Genomic DNA, 23,512 nt, shown 5'->3' with positions numbered 1-23,512 from the left:
TGAGTTATTTTATGTCAGTTGAACCTAATAATAAAAATTTGGACTTGCACTTTGTACCCAAGTTGTTTTGATTTAACTCTCTCAAGTAATTACTTTGTATTGGATTCTACAAATGGCCAAAACGGAACTCATCCACCTCCTCCAAAATCTGTGACTCCTGTATTTCAAACTTGACATGTCCTTTCTTTATCCCTTACCACCCAATTACTATCCTATACATTTCAGCTTCTGGAATTATAAACTCTGGAATTTATTCTTTATCTTCCATTCTTATTGACCTTCCTTTTATTTATACCCTAATACTTTTTTACCTCATTGGCTACTGCACACACTTGAAGTTTGTCTTCTAGCCTCTCCCTGGGAGCAGAACTATGTATTTTATTTCTTTATCCTCAAAGTCCATTTTAGTGTTTAGCACACTGTAGGCCCTCTGTAAGAGTGTGTTGAATGAATGAGTGAACTTTGGTGATATTATACCAATGCACACAAAACTAAAGGAAATATATTTAAATATTTTAAACTAAATGATTCCTTAACCTAACAAACTACAATCCACAGGCCAAACCTGGCCTCCTGACGTTTCTGTAAATAAAGTTTGGTTAGAAAACACTCACACCCATTCATTTCCATATAGTCTATGGCTGTTTGTGCCTTATAATGGCAAAGTTAAGCAGTTATGGCAAAGGCCATGAAGCCCACAAAGTCTAAATAAAGTACTTACTTTCTGACCTTTTACAGAAAAAGCATCAACTTTTTCCCTAAAGCAAAAACCTCCTATATAAACTTGGCAGAAAAGGAGAAAATATGACCCTGCAGAATAAGCAAAGGCCTAGGAATAAGAAGTGTGAAGTATATTTTACCAAGGTCTGACCATTGTTACCATAGAAGTATTTTTCTCCATTTTGTGTAGGTGGAAAATATATGAATGAGTAATATATTATTAATAAAATAGTGATATTTTAAATTAATCTCGTTTGATTTCTTAGATGCAAATTATACCAAAAATAAAGAAAAATCAATTTGTGCTTTAAATGATTGTTAGAAGTGAAGTTTAATTTTCCAGGGCAAAAAGTACAGGAAGAAAAACACTTTGTGAATCCAAGGCAGCTAGAAATTACAGGGAAGAGTACTCAGAGATGGGAGTTGCATAGAGAAAGACTTTTGCAGATATGGAAAGGAGTATCCTTAAAGCTGTGACTGAGTATTGCTCTGCCCATTCATGCAGTGAAATTTACTAAGGTCAGTGAACCTCTGGAAAGCTGTAGACTAAACAATTTCCAGAGGTCACAAAGGCTGGAAATAGTTGGCAATCCTACCTGCAAGAGTGTAGAAATATCACAGTACATGGAACATCAGGTAGAGGACCCAGAAGGGTATTGCCTTAGAAAATGGGTTAAATTATTGCTAGATAAAGGCTACTCTTGAACTATCTTATAAAGCATAAAAGCAAGCCTGAAAAAAAAAAAAAGATGCCAAATAACTTAACTGCAGGCCAGCATGAAGTCCATTATTACTTAAAAGACCCCAAATAAAACCAGCAAACAACAATGTAAAACTAATCATGTTTGAACCAGTAAACTATTACCAGCCATGCAGAGAAGCAAGTATATATGACTTTCAATCAAGAGAAAAGTCAGTCTATAGAAACAGGCCCAGAAGTGATATCATGATGAAATTAGCAGACAGGGACATTAAAAGAACTATTATTGAGATTCTAGCAATGGAAGAAATTATATCATTGATGTGGAGACAGTGGCCATGGAAAGTGCTGAAGTCAGGGAGAGGGAAAAAGAGGTATAATATGGGGGCATTTTCAGGGCTTGGAATTGACCTGAATGATATTGCAATGACAGATACAGGCCATTTTTATGTCTTGCAATAACCTACAAAATTGAGTGGGAGAGAGTGTAAACTACAATGTAAACTATAATCCATGCTTAGCAGCAGTGCTCCAAAATGTGTTCATCAATTGCTTACCACACTAATGGAAGAAGTTATTAGTGTGGGGGAAAGTGGGAGATATGGGGAGTGGGGCATATGGGAATCACTTATATTTTTTTATGTAATCTAAGTATCTTTTAAAAACGAATAAAATATTGGGAAACGGACTTTGGCCCAGTGGTTGGGCGTCCGTCTACCACATGGGAGGCCCTCGGTTCAAGCCCCGGGCCTCCTTGACCCGTGTGGAGCTGGCCCGTGCGCAGCGCTGATGCGCGCAAGGAGTGCCGCGCCATGCAGGGTGTCCCCCGCGTAGGGGAGCCCCACGCGCAAGGAGTGCACCCATAAGGAGAGCCGCCCAGCGCGAAGGAGGGAGCAGCCTGCCGAGGAATGGTGCCGCCCACACTTCCAGTGCCACTGACGACAACAGAAGCGGACAAAGAAACAAGAAACAAGACGCAGCAAAAAGACACAGAAAACAGACAACCGGGGGAGGGGAGGGGAATTAAATAAATAAAAATAAATAAATCTTTAAAAAAAAAAAAAAACGAATAAAATATATTTTAAAAAACAACTATTATAAATATCTACTATTGCTTGAGAATGTAGACGAGAGAAACTGAAGATATTGCTTGAGAATGATGACGAGAGAAACTGAAGATATAAAAAGGCTCAAATGAAGTCTAGAGATTAAATATATAGTACCAGAAATGAAAACTATATTTAACAGGATTAACAGAAGATTAGACAGAAGAAGAGAAAAGATGATACAATTTTTATAGTAAGAGAAACTATTCCAAATGAAGTACAGAAAGAAAAAGACTTAAAAAAAAAAAAAACCCAAACCCTGAGCTTCAATAGCGTATTGAATATTAGATAATATTAAGTTATCTAACAAATATAAAATTAGAATTTCTGAAGGAGCAGAAAAAAATAGATGAAATATTTGAAGACATAATAGCTGACATTTTCCAAAATTTGATGAAAACTATAAATCCATAGGCCCAAAGAACTCAATGAACTGCAAACAGAATAGACAGAAAGAAAACCATACTAAGACCTAACATAATCAGATTGATGGAAACAAGTAATAAAAAGTAAATATTAAAAGTAGCCAAAGATTGCCAAAAATTGGAAGCAACAGTGATACAAAGTGAGTGCATAAACAAACTGTGTTACATGATACAATGTAACATTACTCAACAATAAAAAGAAATGAGCTATTAAGCTACAAAAAAGACATGGAGTAACCTTAAATGCATATTGCTAAAGGGAAGAAGTCAGTCTAAAAAGGCCACATATTGTATGATTCCAACTATATGACATTTTGGAAAAGACAAAATTATATAAACAGTAAAAAGATCAGTGGTTGCCAAGTATTCAGGGAATGGAGGGAGGGATGAGTAGGAGGAGCACAGGCAATATTTAGGGCAATGAAACTATTTCTTATGGTATTGTAATGGTGGATACATGATATTATGCATTTGCCAAATCCCATAAAACTGTACAACACAAACAGTGAATGCTAATGAAACCTATGGAGTTTTGTTAGTAACAATATATTAATATTGGTACATCAATTTCAACAAATGTACCACACTAATGTAAGTTGTTAATAGGGGAGTTGGGGGCGGGGCAGGGAAGGAATATTTTCTATATAGGAACTTTATGTACTTTCTTCTCAATCTTCCTGTAGACCTAAAAATGTTCTAAAACATAAAGTCTATTACTTTTCTAAAAAGTAGCCAAAGAAAAAAGGAAAGGCACATACAGAAAAATAAATATAAGAATCACAATAAACATGTTATCAGAAACTGCAAAACAGAAAAAAATGGAGTGACTTCTTTAAAGTCCTGAAAAATAAAATCCAGCCACCTAGAGTTCTCTATTTGGGAAAATACCTTTCAAAAATGAAGGTGAAATAAAGACTTTTCTCAGACAAACAAAAGCTGAGAATTCATAGCCAAGCAGAAATGTTCACCAAGATAGACCATATTTCAGGCCACAAAACTAGTCTTAATAAATTGGGAAGGATTGAAATCATTCAAAGAATGTTCTCTGAACACAATGGAATTTAAAAAACAAAAACAAAAACTCAGACTGTCAGAGAAGATGATGGAGTAGGGGGCTCCAGGGTTTAGTCCTTCTCCTATTAAATAGGCAGAAACTGTCTGAAACAACTATTTTGAAATCCTGGAGGCAAGACCACTGTACAGCATCCAGGGAAGAGTGGGGAAGAGTGGGAGAAGAGACTAATAAAACTGTGGTAGAGAACAATAAATTGCTCTTGCTGCAAATTACTGTCTCCTATTCCCCACTGTCACAGCAGGCTGTTGTGGGTCCAGTCCCTGGCTAGCTCACTGGAGACAGAAAGGAATGTAAAAATCCTCTTCCCCAAGAACAGGGGTGGGCACAGTTGATCAGTGACTATGGCTTTTGATTAGGATCACTGGGGGCCTGACTCTGAGGGCAGCTATTATTTCAATCCACCCCAGACAAAGGAAGCAGCTGCCATTGTTTCAACCCTCCCCAGCTAGGGACTGGGGCAGTAGTGACTTAAAGATGCAGCACTTCCTCAGGGTTGTAGGGGACAGTTAGCTGAAGGGCTGCATTTACTGGGCAGGCAAGCAAAGCCCAGTTTTAGGGAGTCATTGGAACAGTTTTTGGCACCCTTCCTGAACCCTTCCCCAGGGACCTTTGATGCCAGTCTGAATCCCCTTCATAGGTCCCTGGCCCTGTTTTAGCTGGGAAATACTAACTTGGGAAATTCCTGTCTGGGGTGATCATCTTCCCAGAATTTGCCTCCAGACAAAAGTAGTGTGAGACAAGTAAAGGAGTGTTAAAAACTACAAAGTGGGAAGCAAACTTGGCCCAATGCATAGGGCATCCGCCTACCACATGGGAGGTCCGCGGTTCAAACCCCCAGCTTCCTTGACCCCTGTGGAGCTGGCCCACTTGCAAGGAGTGCCCTGTCACACAGGGGTGTCCCCTGCATAGGGGAGCCCCACGGGCAAGGAGTATGCCCCTTTAGGAGAGGCACCCAGCGCTAAAGAAAGTGCAGCTTGCCCAAGAGTGGTGCTGCACACACGGAGAGCTGACACAACAAAAAGAAACACAGATTCATGGTGCCACTGATAAGGATAAAAGCGGTCACAGAACACACAGGGAATGGACACAGAGCAGACAACTGGGGGTGGGGGGAAGGGGAGAGAAATTTAAAAAAAACAAAACCATAAAGGCTCTAAAAGTATACTATATCAGTCAGATAAACCTAGATGAAATGGATTGGTTTTTTTTTAGAAACACACAGACTACCTACATTGACTCAAAAAGAAGTAGAAGGGAAGTAGATATGGCTTAACTGACAGAGCATCTGCCTACTATATGGAAGGTCCAGGTTTTGATACCCAGGGCCTCTTGGCCTATGTGGTGAGCTGGCCCACACGCAGGCTGCCACACACAAGGAGTGCCATGCCACACTGGTGCCCCACATATAGGGGTGCCACACACACAAGGAGTGCACCCTGCAAGGAGAGCCACCCCATGCAAAAAAAGCACAGCCCACCCAGGAGTGGCGCTGCACACAGAGAACTGACGCAGCAAGATGATGCAACAAAAAGAAACACAGATTCCCGGTGCCACCTGACAAGAATGCAAGCAGACACAGAAGAACACACAGTGAATGGACACAGAGAGCAGACAGTGTGTGTGGGGGCGGGGGGAGGGGAGAGAAATAAATCTTAAAAAAAAAAAAAGCCTTTCCTAGAAACTCAGTGTCGTTCTCTCCTCGCTGGCGAAAGTTCCGTGCAGTCCAATAAGTACGGACAGCCCACCCTCCATGCCTCCACGATCACTCCTCTAGGAGAGGTAGAGTGGTGGGAAGCTGTCCAGGTGGACGAGGGACATGTTCTTTCCATGCGGAGGAATGTGTAATGCCCCAGAGGGCAGAGGTTCTGCTTCCGGTGTGGAAGGTCCAGTTCCCCTTTGTGTATTAAGGGACAGGAAAGCCAGCTCTTTTTAACCACAGTTTCCCCACCCTGTCTTTATATTTTGCAGCTTTTCTTTTTAACCTATTTGTTTTCCTTTTACCAAATATCTAGCCTTTCCAGAATCTCTTTTTTGTTCCTTTGATTGCTAGTATCTCTTTCATGTAATCTCACTCCGACACTTTCTTCCCACCCCTTCTCCATGGTAACTTCTGATCAAATTCATCCACCACGTCCTGCCACATGGCTTTAGCCGCCATCCAGTAATTGCTTTTTGTCCCACATAGACGAAACAGTTCTTTTCATTGTTTTTCCAGTAACTGTCCGTCATGTCCCAAGTCTTTGCACCTAACAGCAACCACTTCCATCTGACACCATGAGCCGCGTTAAGCCTCCTCAATTTGCTTTAAAAGCCGTGACAACTTTTCTGACCCGTCTTGTCAAAAACCTGTCATTGTCTATCTCCCACTTCCTCCAAATTGTAGAGAGTAACGTAGAAAAGACTAAAGGAAAAACGGTGAAAGGGTAAGTTCTTAGTATTAAATACTTACTGAAAGGCAAATTTTCTCCCTAGATCCTTCTCAGATATGCATACTTCCCATGCAGTCTCAGCTAATCCCTAAACCTAAATTGCCAAGTATGAACTCCCAAATCTGTCTTTCCAACCTAGACTTCTCTCCCGAGTTCCAAGCCAGTACTTTCAGCTACCTGTTGGACAACTCAACTTGGGTAATCAAAGGTCCCTTGTACTCAATTCCCTACCATTTCTTCAGTATTTCTGGTTTCTGTGAATGACTTCATCCATTTACCCAATTGCTTGAGTCAGAAATCTAGAAATAATTCTTAACTCCTCATCCTACCTTCTGCCTCATGTACAGTGGTATGTGAAGGCTGAAGATTCTATCACCTCAAAATCTTAAATCCACCCATGTGTCTCCATCGTCATTACCGCGATCCTAATTAACGTTCTCTCTGCCCTGAACTTTTAACTGTTCAGTTTTTGCCCCTTCTCAAATCCCTCTCAAATACAGTCTCTAGATTGCTTTGTCTAAAATCCAGAATTGGTCTTGTCGTTTTCATATTCAAACTTAACAACTTCAAACACCTTCTTTATTATTTGCTGTCTTACCTTCCACCTTCGTCTCTCATGCTTCTCCATGTACACCACAGAAGTTTCTATGATGGTTAATGCATCATGCTTTCTCTTACCTTTGAGCCTTCACAGGTAATGGTTCCTCTGTCTGGAACATTTTCGTACTCTCCTGACCCCACTCAATCCCCACAGTCTGATATATCCCTTCCTATTAAATTCCTATTCATCCTTCATATATCAACTTAAATATCAATATTTCTGGAAAGTGTATCTCCAGCTCCTGGAATAGTGCTTGGTGCATAGAAGAAGTGCAATAAATATGTTAAATAAATAAATAGGTTCACCAAAAAAAAAAAAAAAAAAAAAAGATGATCTCAACAAACTAATTACTAGTAAAGAGATTTAACAAAATACAGTAAACCCTCTTGATAAAAACTCTTAGAACACTAAGAATAGAGGGAAGCTTCCTCCACATGACAAAAGGCATATATGAAAAGCCCACAGCTAAAATCCTACTTAATGGTGAAAGACTGAAAATTTTACCTGTAAGAGTGGAAACAAGAAAATGTTGCCTACTATCACCACTTTTATTCAACATTGTACTGAAAGTTCTTGCCAGCACAATTAGGTAAGAAAAAGGAAATACATCCAGATTGGAAAGGAAGAAGTAAAACTTTCCCTATTTGCAGATGATATGATTCTATATACAAAAAAATCCTGAAAAATCCACAAAAAAGCTCCTAGAGCTAGTAAATGATTTCATCTAAGTGGCAGCCTACAAGATCAATACCAAAAAAATCATTAGTGTTTCTTTACAGAAGGAATGAAAGCTCAGAAGAGCAAATGAAGAAAATATTCCATTCACAGTAGCAACTAAAAGAATCAAATATTAGGAATAAATAAAACCAAAGACGTAAAGGGCTTGTACAGGAAAACTACAAAACACTGTAAAATGGATCAAACAAGACCTAAATAAATGGAAGGACATTCCATGTTCATGGAGTGGAAGCCTAAATATCATTAAGATGTCAATCCTACCCTAAGTTATTTATAGCAATGCAAATCCAGTAAAAATTCCAACAGCCTTCTTTGCAGAACTGGAAAAGCCAATCATCAATTTTATATGGAAGGCTAAGGGATCCTGAATAGTTCAAGCCATCTTGAAAAAGAAGAATGAAGTTGGAGGACTCAAACTTCCTGATCTTAAAACTTATTACAAAGCCACAGTAACCAAAACAGTAAGGTACTGGTACAATGGAGTCAAACTGTAAGCTCAGAAATTAACCCTCACATTTATGGTCAACTGATTTTCACAGGGGAGAAAAGATCATTCAATTGGGAAATAATGGTGCTGGGAAAACTGGATCGTCATTTGCAAACATGGAGGCTTTCAGGAGTTAACTCTTAGGCACCCTACAGCTCTAGGCCTAGTTGAAATTTCCAGCACACAGGCCGATAAGCATAGTCATCAGTATCAAGGGTCCATCATTGGACCATCCTTCTTCACTAGTCTTTGCCCTTGTACTTGGGGGATTGTTGCTGCTCCACTGGGGAGTGTGGCAGAGTTTCCCAGAATGGGAACTCAACACTCCCTCAGTTGTCATGTGAAACTCTACCCCCTATGTCAATATCCAACGAACATACAAATATATCCAAATACCCTATATGCATGCCCTAAAGAACTCCCGCCAACCCATGTAGCCTCCATCAATGATATCGCACAACAGTGCTCCTCCCCTGCCATAGTTGAAGCCCTCTGTGATCCAAACTTCTTCAAAAATGAAGTCTGATATATTACCAAAATCAATTATTAGGAAAATGAAACAGTAATGATAGGTTTAAAGACTAGAAATAGAATATGTAATAATTTAGAAAAACTAAAATAAAGTAAAAAATAAATTAGGGTATTAAAAAAATGAAAAATATTATTTTAAAAATTTTTTTATGTTTTGCCTTTCATTGCTGTAATAGTGTTGCCCTGTATGTACAGTGGCAAAGCAATCTCTTCCATTTCTTCCTCAGTGTCTACATCCTTTTTTTTTCAGGCACTCATCAGAGGGGTCACACTTCCACACATCTCAGCAGGATCTCAGAGACAGCCAAAGTAGATACAACCCCAGGTAGGGGTCCTCCTGAGGGCTACAGAGACACCCAGGTCCTATGGTCATGACAGATGGCTCTGGAGTTCAGTGCCTTGTCAGTGGGCCCTACTTTGGAATTTGTGCTCCTGAGTGTGATGGAGTTGGACTCAGATGTGACCTTTCTACACATGCCTCTTTCTGTCACTTTTACTGAACCTGTGGTTGGTGCTGGGGTTGGTTAATGCTCAGGGGACTTGAATCTCTGGACTGTCTATGTGCCAGTTGGGCCCAGAGCCTCAGCAGAATTGCAACACCTACTCTCCAGTTCATTGACCTTACACAGGTGAGCTAACAAGGAGGTGAGGGTGGTCAACCACACCAGGGAACCAAGAGAGTAACTCCTGAGGAACCTAGAGTCTGCAACTGCAAGCAGGAGAATTCCATCCATCAACCATGTGAGATCTAAGCCCCCTCTCAATTTAGAGGTGGAGTGGGCATCCCCATCCCAGGGTCCTCAGAATGGAGGAATAAAATATGGATTAGAGTGGATTTACTGGTATTCTACTATAGAATTATTGTGACTTAACTCTAACAATGGAAGAAATTATATCATTGATGTCGAGACAGTAGCCACCGTAGTTACGGAAGGCAGGGAGAGGGAAAAAGAGATATGATTTTGGGGTATTTTTGGGACTTGGAGTCCTCAGTGATATTGCAGGGACAGATGCAGGACATTATATACCCTGCCATAACCCACTGAATGGACTGGGAGAACTCTCCCTACAATGTAAACTATAATCCATGCTGTGTAGCAATGCTCCAAAATGTACTCATCAAATGCGAAGAATGAATAATGAAAGAAGTTGTCAATGTGGGAGGAGTGGGAGGTGTGGGGTGTGGGGTATATGGGAATCTCTTATTTTTTTTCAATGTGACATTTTGTGTGATCTATGCATCTTTTAAAAAAAAAGATGAAGTCAGAGCAGCAAAAAAAAATCAGTGTAATTCACTATTCTGACAAAAAAATCTATATGATCATCCCAATAAATGCAGGAAAAGCATTTGATAAACTTCAACGCCTATTTGAGATAAAAATCCCATAAACCAGGGCTAGAAGGGAACTTTTTCAATCTGACAAAGAGCATTCATGAAAAGCCTGCGGCTGTCACACTTAATGGTGAAAGACCGAATCCTTCTCCCCTGCATTTGATACCAAGATTTGCTAACAAGATATCTACTCAACATTGTATTGGATTTTTTAGTCAATGTAGTAAGGGAAGTAAAAGAAATAAGAGGCATGTAGATTGTAAAGGAATGAACAAAACTGTCTTTGTTTACATATGATCTCGTCATCTCCATAGAAAATCCCAAGGATTCTACAAAATAGCTATTACAACTAATAAGTGATTTCTGGAAAGCTCTGGATACAAAGTCAATATAAAAAAATCAATTGTATTTCTAGAGAGTAGCAATAAACAATTGGAATTTTTTTAAAATTTAAGTCATTACTAGGAATATGTATTTTTTAGATGAAATAGACTTTATTATCTTCTTTTTTAAAGAGACATAGATCACACAAAATGTTACATTAAAAAATATGAGGTTCCCATATACCCCATTCCCCACACCTCTCACTCCTCCCACGTCAACAACTTCTTTCATTAGTGTGGTGCATTCATTGCATTTGATGAATACACAGTAGCATAAAAAATCATGAAGCAGATGTAGTTTAGTGGTTGAGTGCCTGCTTGCCATGTACAATTCCTGGGCTCAATCCCTGGTATCTCCTAAAAAAAAATCATGAAATACTCAGGGATAAATTTAAAGAAATTATGTACAAGACTCATACATACAAAACATTGTGGGAAGAGTTTAAATGGAGAAATATACCATGTCCATGAATCAGAAGACTCAATATTGTTCAGATATCAGTTCTCTCCAAATTTAAAGTCAATGCAATCTCAGCCAATATCCCAGGAGATGGGGTTTTTTTGGCAAAAATTGACAAGCTGATTCTAAACTTTGTATGGAAATGCAAAAGGCCTAAAGTAACCTAAGTAATTTTGAAAAAGGGGGGGAAAAAAGATAATCACACTACCAGAATTCAAGATTTACCATAAAGGTACAGTAATCAAGATAGTATGCTCTTGGAGGCGGACTTGGCCCAGTGGTTAGCACCTCTGTCTACCACATGGGAGGTCCGCGGTTCAAACCCCTGGCCTCCTTGACCCATGTGGAGCTGGCCCACATGCAGTGCTGATGCCCACAAGAAGCGCGTAGGGGATCCCCACGCGCAAGGAGTGCGCCCCATAAGGAGAGCCGCCCAGCGCAAAAGAAAGTGCACCCTGCCCAGGAATGGCGCCGCACACACGGAGAGTTGACGCAGCAAGATGACACAACAAAAAGAGACACAGATTCCCATGCTGCTGACAACAATAGAAGCGGACAAAAACAAGAACATGCAGCAAAATGGACACAAAGAACAGACAACTGGGGGGGTGGGGAGGGGAGAGAAATAAGCAAAAAATAAATCTTAAAAAAAAAAGAGATAGTATGCTCTTGGTATAAGTGTATACATGTAGATCAACAGAATAGAATAGAGATTCCATAAATAGACTCAGCTGATTTTTTTTTTTAAAGATTTATTTTTATTTTATTTAATTCCCCTCCCCTCCCCCAGTTGTCTGTTTTCTGTGTCTTTTTGCTGCGTCTTGTTTCTTTGTCTGCTTCTGTTGTCGTCAGCGGCACGGGAAGTGTGGGCGGCGCCATTCCTCGGCAGGCTGCTCCCTCCTTCGCGCTGGGCGGCTCTCCTTATGGGTGCACTCCTTGCGCGTGGGGCTCCCCTACACGGGGGACAGCCCTGTGTAGCACGGCACTCCTTGCGCGCATCAGCACTGCGCATGGGCCAGCTCCACACGAGTCAAGGAGGCCCGGGGCTTGAACCACGGACCTCCCATGTGGTAGATGGACGCCCTAACCACTGGGCCAAAGTCCGTTTCCCTCAGCTGATTTTTGAGAAATGTGCCAAGGAATTTCAGCAGTAAAAGAATATTCTTTTAAACAAATGATGCTGGAACAATTGGGCATCCATATGGAAAAAAAATAACCTTGATCCTTCCCTTACACTGTATAAAAAAATTAAATCCAAATGAATCATAGACCTAAATATAAGAACTAAAGTAAAACCTTTTGCTCTCTGAAAGACCTGTTAAGAGAATAAGGCCAGCTACAGACTGAGAGAAAATATTTTAAAAACATACATTTGATAAAGGATTAGTATCCTTATAACTCAATAATAATAAAAAGATGGGCAAATAATCAAAGGATGTTTAGTCCAAGATATACAAATGACAACAAAGCACGTGAAAAGATGCTCACCACCATTAGTCAATAAAGAAAGCCAATGAGATACTATTATAATGGCTAAAACTTAAAAGATGACAAGTTTTGGCAAGGTGTACAGCAACTAGGACTCTCATCCATTGTAGGGAGACATGCAAAACTTTAGTTGAAAGAAAACCCGGCAGTTTCTTAGAAGGTTAAACATACACATAACACACAACCCAGGAACCCCACAACTAGATATTTATCTAAGAGAAATTAAAATACAGAGATATCTAAACAGATATTCAGGCAACTTTATTTATAATAGCCCAAAACTGTAAACAACCCAAATGTCCATCAATTGATGAATGAATAAACAATTTATGATGTATTCATAAAATGAATTATTACTCAGCAATAAAAAGGAATGACTATTGATATATGCAACAATATGAGTGAATCTCAGAATACATTATGCTAAAAGTAACAAAAGCCAGACACAAAAAAAATGACATACTATATGATTCCTTTATATGAAATTTTAGAAAAGGAATAACCAAAGGGAAATATTGTAGGTCAATAGTTGTTAGAGTCTGGAAGAAGAAGGAAGAGCTTGACTGTAAAGAGACATGGAAGAATTTTGGAGGGTTATAGAAATGTTCTATATGTTGATTATGGACATGCTATATAAGTGTGGATATTTGTCATAACTCATCAAATTGTATACTTAAAATTGGTGAATTTTACTGTATGTTAATTATACCTCAATGAAGCTGATTTTTTTCTGTGTCAATTATAGGGATAGATTTGAGGTTTTTGTTAAATCAATAACTACAAATAATAATATTGAATGTATATAAATTCTATAAAGAACTTTGTTTAGAATATTATTTAATGTTCTTGAAATGCCATTGTCTTCTTTCATCCTATTCAGTCCTGGGTTATCTGCAGGCACACAAAAACTTAGTTTTCTTACTAAGTCCCCTTTTTGACATTATTGGTTTTCTTCTGAAGCACTGAAGATCTCTAAATAACCTCCTAAAATGTTATATTCTGTGTTATGAATAACAAGCATAAGACATCTTTAAAGGCCCTACTTCCATACAAACAGTTTTCCCAGAAATCTCCTTCTTTAGGGCAGAGAAGCTCCAGGATTTATATTAGGGTCTCAGAAGATGTCCCACAGAAGAAACACAGTTAGAAGCCTCAGAAACCAAGAGCTACTACCTACTGATACCTGGAGAAAGAGTGGACTGCATTTCCCTCCACATTATGTACTGGATAGGACCTTTGAACTGGCCTGGGTTCAGCTTTCTGGAGATAAGCTCTCTGGGTGTCAGCACCTTCATTCCTTGCTCCAAGCTGCAGGGGATATAAATCATCTTTTCTTAGACATCCTCCGGGGACTGAAGGAAGGGTATTAAGAATACCATAGGCGGCAGACTTGCCCCAGTGGTTAGGGCGTCCATCTACCACATGGGAGGTCTGTGGTTCAAACCCTGGGCCTCCTTGATCCGTGTGGAGCTGGCCCATGCGCAGTGCTGATGCGCGCAAGGAGTGCCCTGCCATGCAGGGGTGTCCCCCGCGTAGGGGATACCCACGCGCAAGGAGAGCGCCCCGTAAGGAGAGCTGCCCAGCATGAAAGAAAGTGCAGCCTGCCTAAGAATGATGCCACCCACATGGAGAGCTGACACAACAAGATGACGCAACAAAAAGAAACAAAGATTCCTGTGCCGCTTACAACAACAGAAGCAGACAAAGAAGACGCAGCAAAGAGACACAGAGAACAGACAACCGGGGTGGGGGGGGGAAGGGGAGAGAAATAAATAAATAAATAAATAAATAAATAAATAAATAAATAAATAAATAAATCTATCTTAAAAAAAAAAAAAAAGAATACCATAGGGAAACACTTACCTATCCAAAAGAGTTGTGATGTCCTAAAAGGAGAAAGGAGAAATAGGGAAGTCAGATGCCTGTTCATCAACCCCAGAAATTTCTTTGGTGGTATTGGCCACCACAAGAATTTGATCATTAGTACTGGGCCCCTGTGAGAATGGATCCCATCCCATCTCCACCAACTTCTCTCATCCTCTATATATTCCTTTTCTGAATGGGGATACCTTGTATCACTGACTAGCCTGGAATAGACTGATCTTACTTTGCTCAGATTTTCTAGAGTTCCCTTTTACAGGAAACAAGAGAGAAGCTAAAAGGATAATAATTAAGGTTAAGCAATTTTTACCTATATTTCTAAATAGTCTCAGAAGAAAAACACAGTAGGTATTACAATCTCAAGGTCAGTTTTCCTTACTCTGGCTAATTAAGAACTTTTTGCTTGATATAGCAACGGTTGGAGGATGAAAGTAAAGATTTCTACTGAGCATAAGACTCAAGGATTCTCCTGCTTTCCTCCCAGAGAATCTCAGAATCATGAGAGCAGTTTGGTTTTTCCCCCCTGGCTTTAGAATTCAATGAAAAGCCACTTCTACATCCTTTCTAACCCTTTTTCCCATTTTAGTATACCCATAATAATGTTGGAAGTAGGTCTCACTTTGAGAAAGTCATAGGAGTTCTGCTGTTCCATCCGGGCCTGGATGCTCACCAACATCTCCTTGGCTAGGAGACACTGCTCCTGAAGTTGGTTCAGATTCAGCTCCATCTCCTCGTTCAAGACTTTTCCCTCTTCCCGGAGATCATTTAAAACTTCCTTTTCTTTGCTGTGCAGGAACTGATGCAGCTTTAGAAACTCCAAGGAGATGTGTTGCTGCAGATGTAGCTTGTTTTCCTGGAAACCTCCATGATCATCACCATGGTAATTACTGAGACTAGCTGGGGATGGGGACCCACACCACCAACACTCAATACCATAACAGGAACATACATCCAAATGGCTGCTAGGAATCAGCCATCAACCATACTGAAAGAAGCCCTTTGGGGGACTTCATCCTATTTCCCAGTTCAGAATGAAATGGTCAAAAGTGGTCTTTAGGTTCCTATTGCAGTACTCAGCTGGTAACCAATGCCATGTTAAATAAGATGGCAGAATTAATCACACTTTCTAAAATAAATGATAATACCTTCATAACCAGAGGTACAAATATCTACCAAATGGTGCTGTTAGACTGAGGCCATAAGGAGACTTGAAGAACTGTCTTGATCTAGAAATCAGAAATGGTGGGATGCCGTTTCTGCTTCTAGAACAGTATAGAAGCAGCAGGAGATGAGCAATGTTGGAAGCACTGGAATGGATAACTATTATACTTAGAGCTCTCTTCCTCATTGACTCAATAGCCTTGTGCATGAGCCATCTAAGATCCTGGCTTCTCAGTTCCTCATTCTCACCTCTAATGATTTCCACCTTTATCCATGCATTGCCATAGTCACACCTTGGATTTGATCATCCTAGCAACTGTACAATCTCCAAATTGCAACTATTATTGGATTTCATTGAAATTTCCTATCCATTTCTATTCATTAGCTTCTTCTGTCTTCACATCCCATCTTATCTATCTTGGATTCCATGGTAAACCATTAAAAGTGTCCTCTTAAAATATATTTTTTAGAAGGTACTAGGGATTGAACCCAGGACTTCATGTATGTAAAGCAGGTGTTGAACCACTGAGCTACACCCACTTCTCCTAAAATATTTTAACTCCCTCTCTCCTCTTGTTCACACTTCTCTGATTTCCCTCCTACCTTCCTCACCACTATTTCTCAACTTTATTTGTTGGTTTCACATCTTCTACTTAAGCTCTATATTTAGAATTACTTGATGTTCTGTTTTGGGCTCTTTCCCTTTCTCCTGCTGTACTCTTTCCAGGCAATATCCTCTACTCCTATGACTTTAAATACCATCTGTATACAGTCTTCTTATCTCTGGCCTAAACCAAGTTCTGAGCTCCTGATTTTCTATATCCGACTGTCTATTTGACATCTCCACTCATTTCAAACATCTAATCAATCATCACCAAGTCCAGGAAATTTTATCTCCAAAGTATATGTTGAACCTGTTTATTTCTCTCCATCTCCTCTGCCTCTCTAGTCCAAGACACCATCATCATTCTCTAGGATCACTACAGTATCCTCCTAACCAATGACCTTGGCATTGCCTCTCTCCAATTCATTCTCCACATAAGACATGAGAGTTATACATTTATCATAGTTGCTATTTTATTGTTATCTTTGGGAATATTTAGTATTTAATTGACATCTGTTTCTGCTACCACCAGAGCCTAGGATAATGTCTGATCCACACAATAAATATTTATTGATTTAATGAATGCTGCATGTTGATTAAAATAGCTGAAATATAAACTCTTATAATAAAAACAAGATTCTCTGGAAGCTTCATTACATTCATCTATTGTTCTTTCCCCCACTCTGCATATTCCTTCCTCCAGGTGCCAAATACCAGAGAAATCACTTCACAACAGAAAAATTAATAAATATACCTCCCAATTTAGCCCCACAACCTTGGGACAGATTCGCTAAATGTCTAACCATTAATGTTGTTCTAGAGATCCTGCTGAAGTTGAAAGTATAGGGAATCACTTTATTCCATTTGGAGGCAGCTAAGAAAGATAAAATCATATGGGAAAAGCCAGCAACCTGAAATCTCGGTTCAGAGGTAGCCTGGTTGTAAACCCAAAGGAAAAAAAGATATTTCTTTGGACATAGCAATATTCAATGTATTTTTCCAGCAATTCCTGATATTGCCATAGATAAAAGGAAAGGCCAAACAGATCACAACCCCACAACAATCTCTTAGTAATTGAACCATCCAAAGGATCAGCATATTAGGGAAAAAGTCAGTCTGCTCTCTCTGTGTAGATCAGTTATTGGGAACTTCACTTCCATATTCTTTTTCAGCCTGGGTATCATTTAGTGAGATTGATAATAGATGTATAGCCACCTTTACCCACATATTTGATGTTATAAGAGGATATAGTCCATTTCTATCTCATCACCCCTTACCCTGCTCCTCACCTTGTAAGCAGCGATAGCATCCTTCTGCATGTTCCTCAAGGACTGAAGCTCCTTCAAAGTTGCCTCCAGTTGACCCTGATAGATGTTAAGCTCATCCTAACAATACCAAACAGAATTAACACACAACCCACTTGGGAAATGAAGGGCCATGAGAATAACCCATTGAGGATCCAAAGACCCAGTGTGCCAGGAAAAACAAAAAAGCAGCACTCTTGCTGCAAGAGTCTTTCTCTTCCCTCAAATCATAGTTGCCATCTCTTTTGAAAATTGCAAGCAGTAGGAAAACTTAGTTTTGCTAGCTACAGGAGTTTAGAGAAGGTAATGGTACACATTTTCCACTCTAATAACAGTGTTCTCACCATCCATACTTTTTTTTTTACTCACTTAGAACACTTGTTTCATCCTTTTCCACATGCAAATCTAAATGACTTCCCAGTTCAAGTCCTACCCCCTTCTTTCACTGGCTTCCCATGACTACTTCAGCTCTCTAATTTTCTCTGAAATTCTAAACACTTATAAATTATTAATGTGGCAGAATTTAACTCTCAATAGTAGAATATCTTATATTGCTTCTGCTGTTTTATTTTTAATGCAACTAAATTTCTAGACTTTTAGAACAAGAGCAGTATCTTCTACATCCATATTCTCCACTGTGCCTAGTAAAGTATGCTCATGGAAAGGTTTAGGTAAATATTTGATTGAGGGAGTAGGCCAGAGCTTCTCTACTTCCCCTTTCCTATGCAGCCACTCTAGAGAAAGCAAGATATGTTGTGTTTTCTGAGTACTCTGAGCTTTCTAACTATCATTTGAATAAAGGGATGGACTTGGAAGACAGAAGAATCTCTAATCAAAAGTTTTTTCTCCAGCTTTCTCAAAGAATTACTCAAGACCCAGGGCTTACCCACCGTGAAGAAATGAACAGCCTCTGAGATCTGTAGAAACTCCTTAGACTGTCCCACAGACAAACGAGCATCCTTGCATTGAAAGCAGATCAGTTTTCCATCCAGCTTACTGAACAGTTTCAGGTTCTCACCATGCTCTGGGCATTGTGGATGGCCCTTGAGTAGGGGGAGTTTCCTAATCTTCTCTACCAGCTTTTCCAGTACAAGGTTGAATGTACAGTTGCTATATTGACATAGCATCTGACACTCAGGACAGAATGTTTCCTTTGCTTGCTGTGTCCAAAAGTTTTGGATACAGGACTGACAGAAGTTGTGGCCACAGCTTAGCATCAGTGGATCGCAAAACCAATCATGACACAGTGCACAGTGCAGCTCCTTAGTGATATCTTGTATTTGCAACTTAGAGGGTATTTGGGTGATTGAATCATTCACTTCAACATAGTTTCCTGGATCAATGTTGGAGGAGGAATTACTGGATACCTTTGGAAAAGAAGAGCTAAAATGAGTTTCCCTTTTTCACTGCCCATTTTGGCATTCCAGAACAGTGTGCCTCACTCCAAAAGGAGCTGAAATTTGGTGCAGCCAGAGAAAAGCACCATAATCTCCTCTCCTTTGAAAGTGATCCAATAAACTTAGCATTTTGTAACATCATAGTTTATTTCTATTCCCAACACTATTTGAACTTTAGTAGAGAACTAAGAGGAATAGAGAGTATTCAATCAAGGAAATAAATTTTGATGTACATCCCTTCCTCTACACATTTTTCCCATGTATCACTTGGAAGTTTTACTTTCAACTTCATTCTAGTAGTTGTTAAACTTATTTTTTCTAGAAATCATGTACACAGAATTGGAAGATCAATCCAATTCCTCAGCCAGTAGCATATCATCAACAATCCAGGCCCTTCCCTTTCCTTTTTTATAAACCCATTACAGGCAAACAGCTGTGGCTCATGCAATTGAGCTCCTGTCTACCATATGGAGGACCCAGGTTCAATCCCCAGGACCTCCTGGTAAAAAAAGAAAAAAGGCATCCCAGACCTGCATAGTGAGGCACAGGCTCCCACACAGCAAAGAGACACACCAAAAGACAATAATGCAACCAAATAGAAAAAACAAAACAAAACATTACAGAGATAATGTATGAACAGAATCGTAAGTGTATAGCTCAATAACTTTTTCACAAAATAAACACATCTGAGCAACCATCACTCTGACCAAGAAACTGAACATTATCAGCATCCCAGAAGCTCTACCATATGCCTGGTTCGAGCCACCACTCCCTCACCAAGGTTGACCCCTATCCTGACTTCTAACACCATCTATTAGTTTTGCCTGTATATGAACTTGATTATAAATGCAAACATGCAATACATATTCTTTGGTTGCTGGCTTCTTTTGTTCAATATTATGTTTGTGAGATTTGTCCATATTATTTATATAATTAAAGTTCAGTAAATCTTATTGCTGTATAGTATTTCATTGTGAATATACCATAATTTATTTCTCCATTCTACTGTTATTACCAGTTTGGGGCTATTATAGTTTTGTTAAGAACATTCTTTTACATGTTCTTTGGTAAATATGATTATGCATATATGTTTTATAAATACCTGGGAGTGGGTCATAGGATTGGCATATATTTAGCTTAGATATTGCCAAACTGTTTTCCAAGTGGTTGTTTCAGTATTGTCCTATATTCTTGTCAAAACTTGGTATTGGAATACTCACTTTAGCCATTCTGATGGGTATGATGGATCTGGCATTAAGGCATTAATTTGTATTCTACTGATGACTATACATGTTGGGCCCCTTTTCATATCATAATTGGCCATTTAGATTTCCCTTTTCTGTGAAGTGCCTTTTCAAGTCAAACATTTTATTGTTGAATGTCTGTCTTGTTTTACTTACTCAGAGGAGTTTGTATATTTTGGATATGTGTCCTTTGTCATATATATGTATTGCAAATACCTATTTTCACTCTGTGTTGCATTTTCACTTTCTTAATGAGATCTTTTAATGAACGAAAGTTCTTAATTATTTTTTAAAACCTTCTGTTTTTAAATGTAGCACAAATGCAGAAAGCATCATAGAAGAAATACATCTTATTGAGTTATTAATGGATGAAAACTATTAAAAGATATAATAAGAGATAACCATGCCAGCTACCCCAGAAGCCCTCCACATACCTGCTACTACCTTCATTCCTCTCCCCTACTCCTGAGATTACTACTGTGGTAATTTTAAGCTGTATGTATTCCAGAAAAACATGTTTTTAAATTTAATCCAGGGAAGCGGACTTGGCTCAACAGATAGAGCGTTCGCCTACCACATGGGAGGTCCGCAGTTCAAACCCAGGACCTCCTTGACCCGTGTGGAACTGGCCCATGTGCAGTGCTGATGCGCACAAGGAGGGCCCTGCCACACAGGGGTGTCCCCCATGTAGGCGAGTCCCATGAGCAAGGAGTGCGCCCTGTAAGGAGAGCTTCCCAGCATGAAAGAAAAGTCCAGCCTGCCCAGGATTGGCACCGCACACATGGAGAGCTGACGCAGCAAGATGATTCAACAAAAAGAGAGACACAGATTCCCATGCCGCTGACAAGAATGGAAGCAGACACAAGAACACACAGCGAATGGACACACAGAGCAGACAACTGGGGGGGAGGGGGAAGGGGAGAGAAATAAAAAAAAATAAAATAAAATTTAATCCATTCTGTTGTAAGTAGGACCTTTTGATGAGGGTACTTCAGTTAAAGTATGGCCCAGCCCAATCAGGATGGCTTTTTTTTTTCAATATAATAACAAGGTTCTTTTTATTATACAGTAATTACCATCTCACATTTATTAAGTTCTAACCAAATGCCACATACTATGCTAAGCATCCCAGATAAATTACTTTACCTTACCCTTTTTCCTTTTTTTTTTTTTTAATATATAATGTCCAGCATCTGTCCCTGCAATATCATTTAGGACAATGCCAAGTCTGAAAATGCCCTCTCTCCCTGCCCTCAGCAGCATACCCCTGCTTTATTTAGAGAGATATTCTTGCCAGCCATACCTGGGTCCAATACCAAAGGCAGGGTATACAGAACCAGGAACTAGCCCTTCTCTGCCAGTCTTTCAATTGATTCTCAGCTGATCTTTCCTAGCCTCATCCTGTTGCAAGAACAGCTGTCTCAGTTTATTACAGAGTTGTTAGGACCTAGTACTCAATTACTCAGCAGTCTTCTCTTTTCCTAGTGTTGAGCTGTTTGGTTCTGTACAGTCAAATCCCATCTTCTTTTTATCCTCCAAATATCCTTCAGTGTTTTTGGTCCACTGCTGGCATTATCTCCTGTGTTCTAGCACCGTTTTTTATTTCTTTTTTATATATACTTATGAAATTCCTGTGGCATTTTAAGAGGGAGGACAAATACATGGAGTGTGCCATCTTGAACTGGTAATCCAAAGTAATATATTTCAATTCACAAAATTTCAGGCTTTGTATACAAAATTTATTTTAGAGGTTGCTTTCCTGTCTATTCTTTAATTATATAATTTACATGACCACCTCTCTATGTGTAAGGCTATCCCTGAAGTTAAGGACCACAAAACAAGAGTAAAAAGTTGTAAAAAAGAGAAGGAAGAGAAAAAGAAGAAAAAAGTGTAGGAAAGATTTTTTTTTTCCCCAATAGCCCAATTAGGACCCAGGCTCTCAGTGATTTCCATAATCCAAACTTTACCATCAAGAGGATCTCTGGAGTCAGCATATATGATGTCATCTGCTATGCTGGGTAGACCTATGTGTCCAAGTCCTAATTTGCTGAACCAAGTAAAAGTTATAATTATTAACACATAGTATTTCCTATTCATCCCCCATTTTGAGATGAAAACTCAGAAAAATATTTTCTTTACATGTATTTCTGAACCCATTTGGAATTTCAATTTTGTCAGCCAGTAGAGTGTTCAGATGAACTTTAAGAATATCAACCAATGAAATAGGAGTGGTGTGGATAGTCAGGCAAAGGGCTAAACTGAATGATTAAAATGGATGAGATGGTAATCATTAAACACTTTTCTACAGAGGAGCACTGAACTGGGGCTTTAACAACTGCCAGGTTCATTTTATCTCCTCACCTGAACGAAGCATGCTTAAGCACTAATTTTTTTTATGGCAGAGTTAAAACCCTGCTATGACAAAAATGATAGCAATAATATTGATATGTAAAGGTATATACATTATCCAGACTTATACATAATATCTAGCAATTCTTAACTTCTTTGGCATTTTAACACTTTCCTTTTTTTTTGAGAAGTTGTGAGTTAATAAAACAATCCTGCATACCATACAGGATTCTCATATATCACCCCACTACCAACACCTTACACTCTTCTACACATTTGTTATGAATGATGAAAGAACATCATCATAATATTACTACTACCTATTGTCCATAGCTTACATAAGCTACAAACCATCCTATTGTTAATACCATGTATTAGTATTGTATATTTGTTATAGTTCATGACAGAATGTTCTCATATTTGTACTGTAACCACAGTTCATCATTCGCCATGAGGTTCACTGTGTTATGCAGTCTGCTGCCACGTACAGCCATCCAAAGTATGTACTCAGTGGCTCTCAGTTTCATCATGGAGTTGTGCTGTCATCAGCTCAGTCCATTTCAGAACGTTTTCATTACTCCAAAAGGAAAAATCCCATATCCCCTTATAAACCCCCTCCCTGTTATTGACTCAGTATTGCTATAGTACCTTCTTTGCCCTTACTGTAAAAATATTTCAATATTATTGTTAACTATAGTCTATACATTATATTAGTTATGCTTTTCCCATGTATCTCCATAGTCTTAACACCTTGCAATAGAGGAACATTCTTGTATTTGTACTATTAACCACAATCATCATCCACCACTGAATTCACTGTTATACAGTCGCGAGATTATCCTATAGCTTTCTTCATTAACCTCTCTACACTACCCCTTTCAGCCACAAATCAGATTTATAAATCAGCAGTGTTGATTATACTCACTGTAATGTGTTACCATCAACTCTAACCATTTCCCCACATTTACAATCCCCCTTATTAAACATTCTACGTACCTTCAGCATCAGCTCCACCTCATCGTATTTAGTTCATATTAGTGAGACCATACAATATTTGTCCTTTCATATTTGGCTTATTTCACTCGAAATAATGTCC

At 39.1% G+C, this 23,512-nt stretch overlaps 1 protein-coding gene across 3 annotated transcripts in view; it reads right to left on the bottom strand.

Annotated features, from left to right (window-relative positions):
* The window catches only part of TRIM69 (tripartite motif containing 69), a 73,918-nt gene that overhangs the window by 1,276 nt on the left and 49,130 nt on the right, over window positions 1-23,512 (bottom strand). The window contains exons 1-6 of one of the 3 annotated variants that reach the window (XM_058294098.1): window positions 22,035-22,116; window positions 18,317-18,793; window positions 17,412-17,507; window positions 14,977-15,210; window positions 14,340-14,362; window positions 13,660-13,784 (exon numbers count right to left, since the gene is read on the bottom strand). In XM_058294098.1, coding sequence (XP_058150081.1) covers window positions 13,660-13,784; window positions 14,340-14,362; window positions 14,977-15,210; window positions 17,412-17,507; window positions 18,317-18,793; window positions 22,035-22,073 — 994 coding nt within the window. In that variant the 5' untranslated portion in view covers window positions 22,074-22,116. Of the gene's footprint in view, window positions 1-13,659; window positions 13,785-14,339; window positions 14,363-14,976; window positions 15,211-17,411; window positions 17,508-18,316; window positions 18,794-22,034; window positions 22,117-23,512 lie in introns of those variants that run through there. The other 2 variants (XM_058294100.1, XM_058294099.2) reach the window with 2 other exon arrangements.

The sequence above is a fragment of the Dasypus novemcinctus genome, chromosome 3, assembly GCF_030445035.2.
Source record: "Dasypus novemcinctus isolate mDasNov1 chromosome 3, mDasNov1.1.hap2, whole genome shotgun sequence".
NCBI classification, from domain to species: domain Eukaryota; kingdom Metazoa; phylum Chordata; class Mammalia; order Cingulata; family Dasypodidae; genus Dasypus; species Dasypus novemcinctus.
The sequence above is the reverse complement of the archived record's forward strand: the minus strand, read 5'-3'. Positions and strand labels throughout refer to the sequence as shown.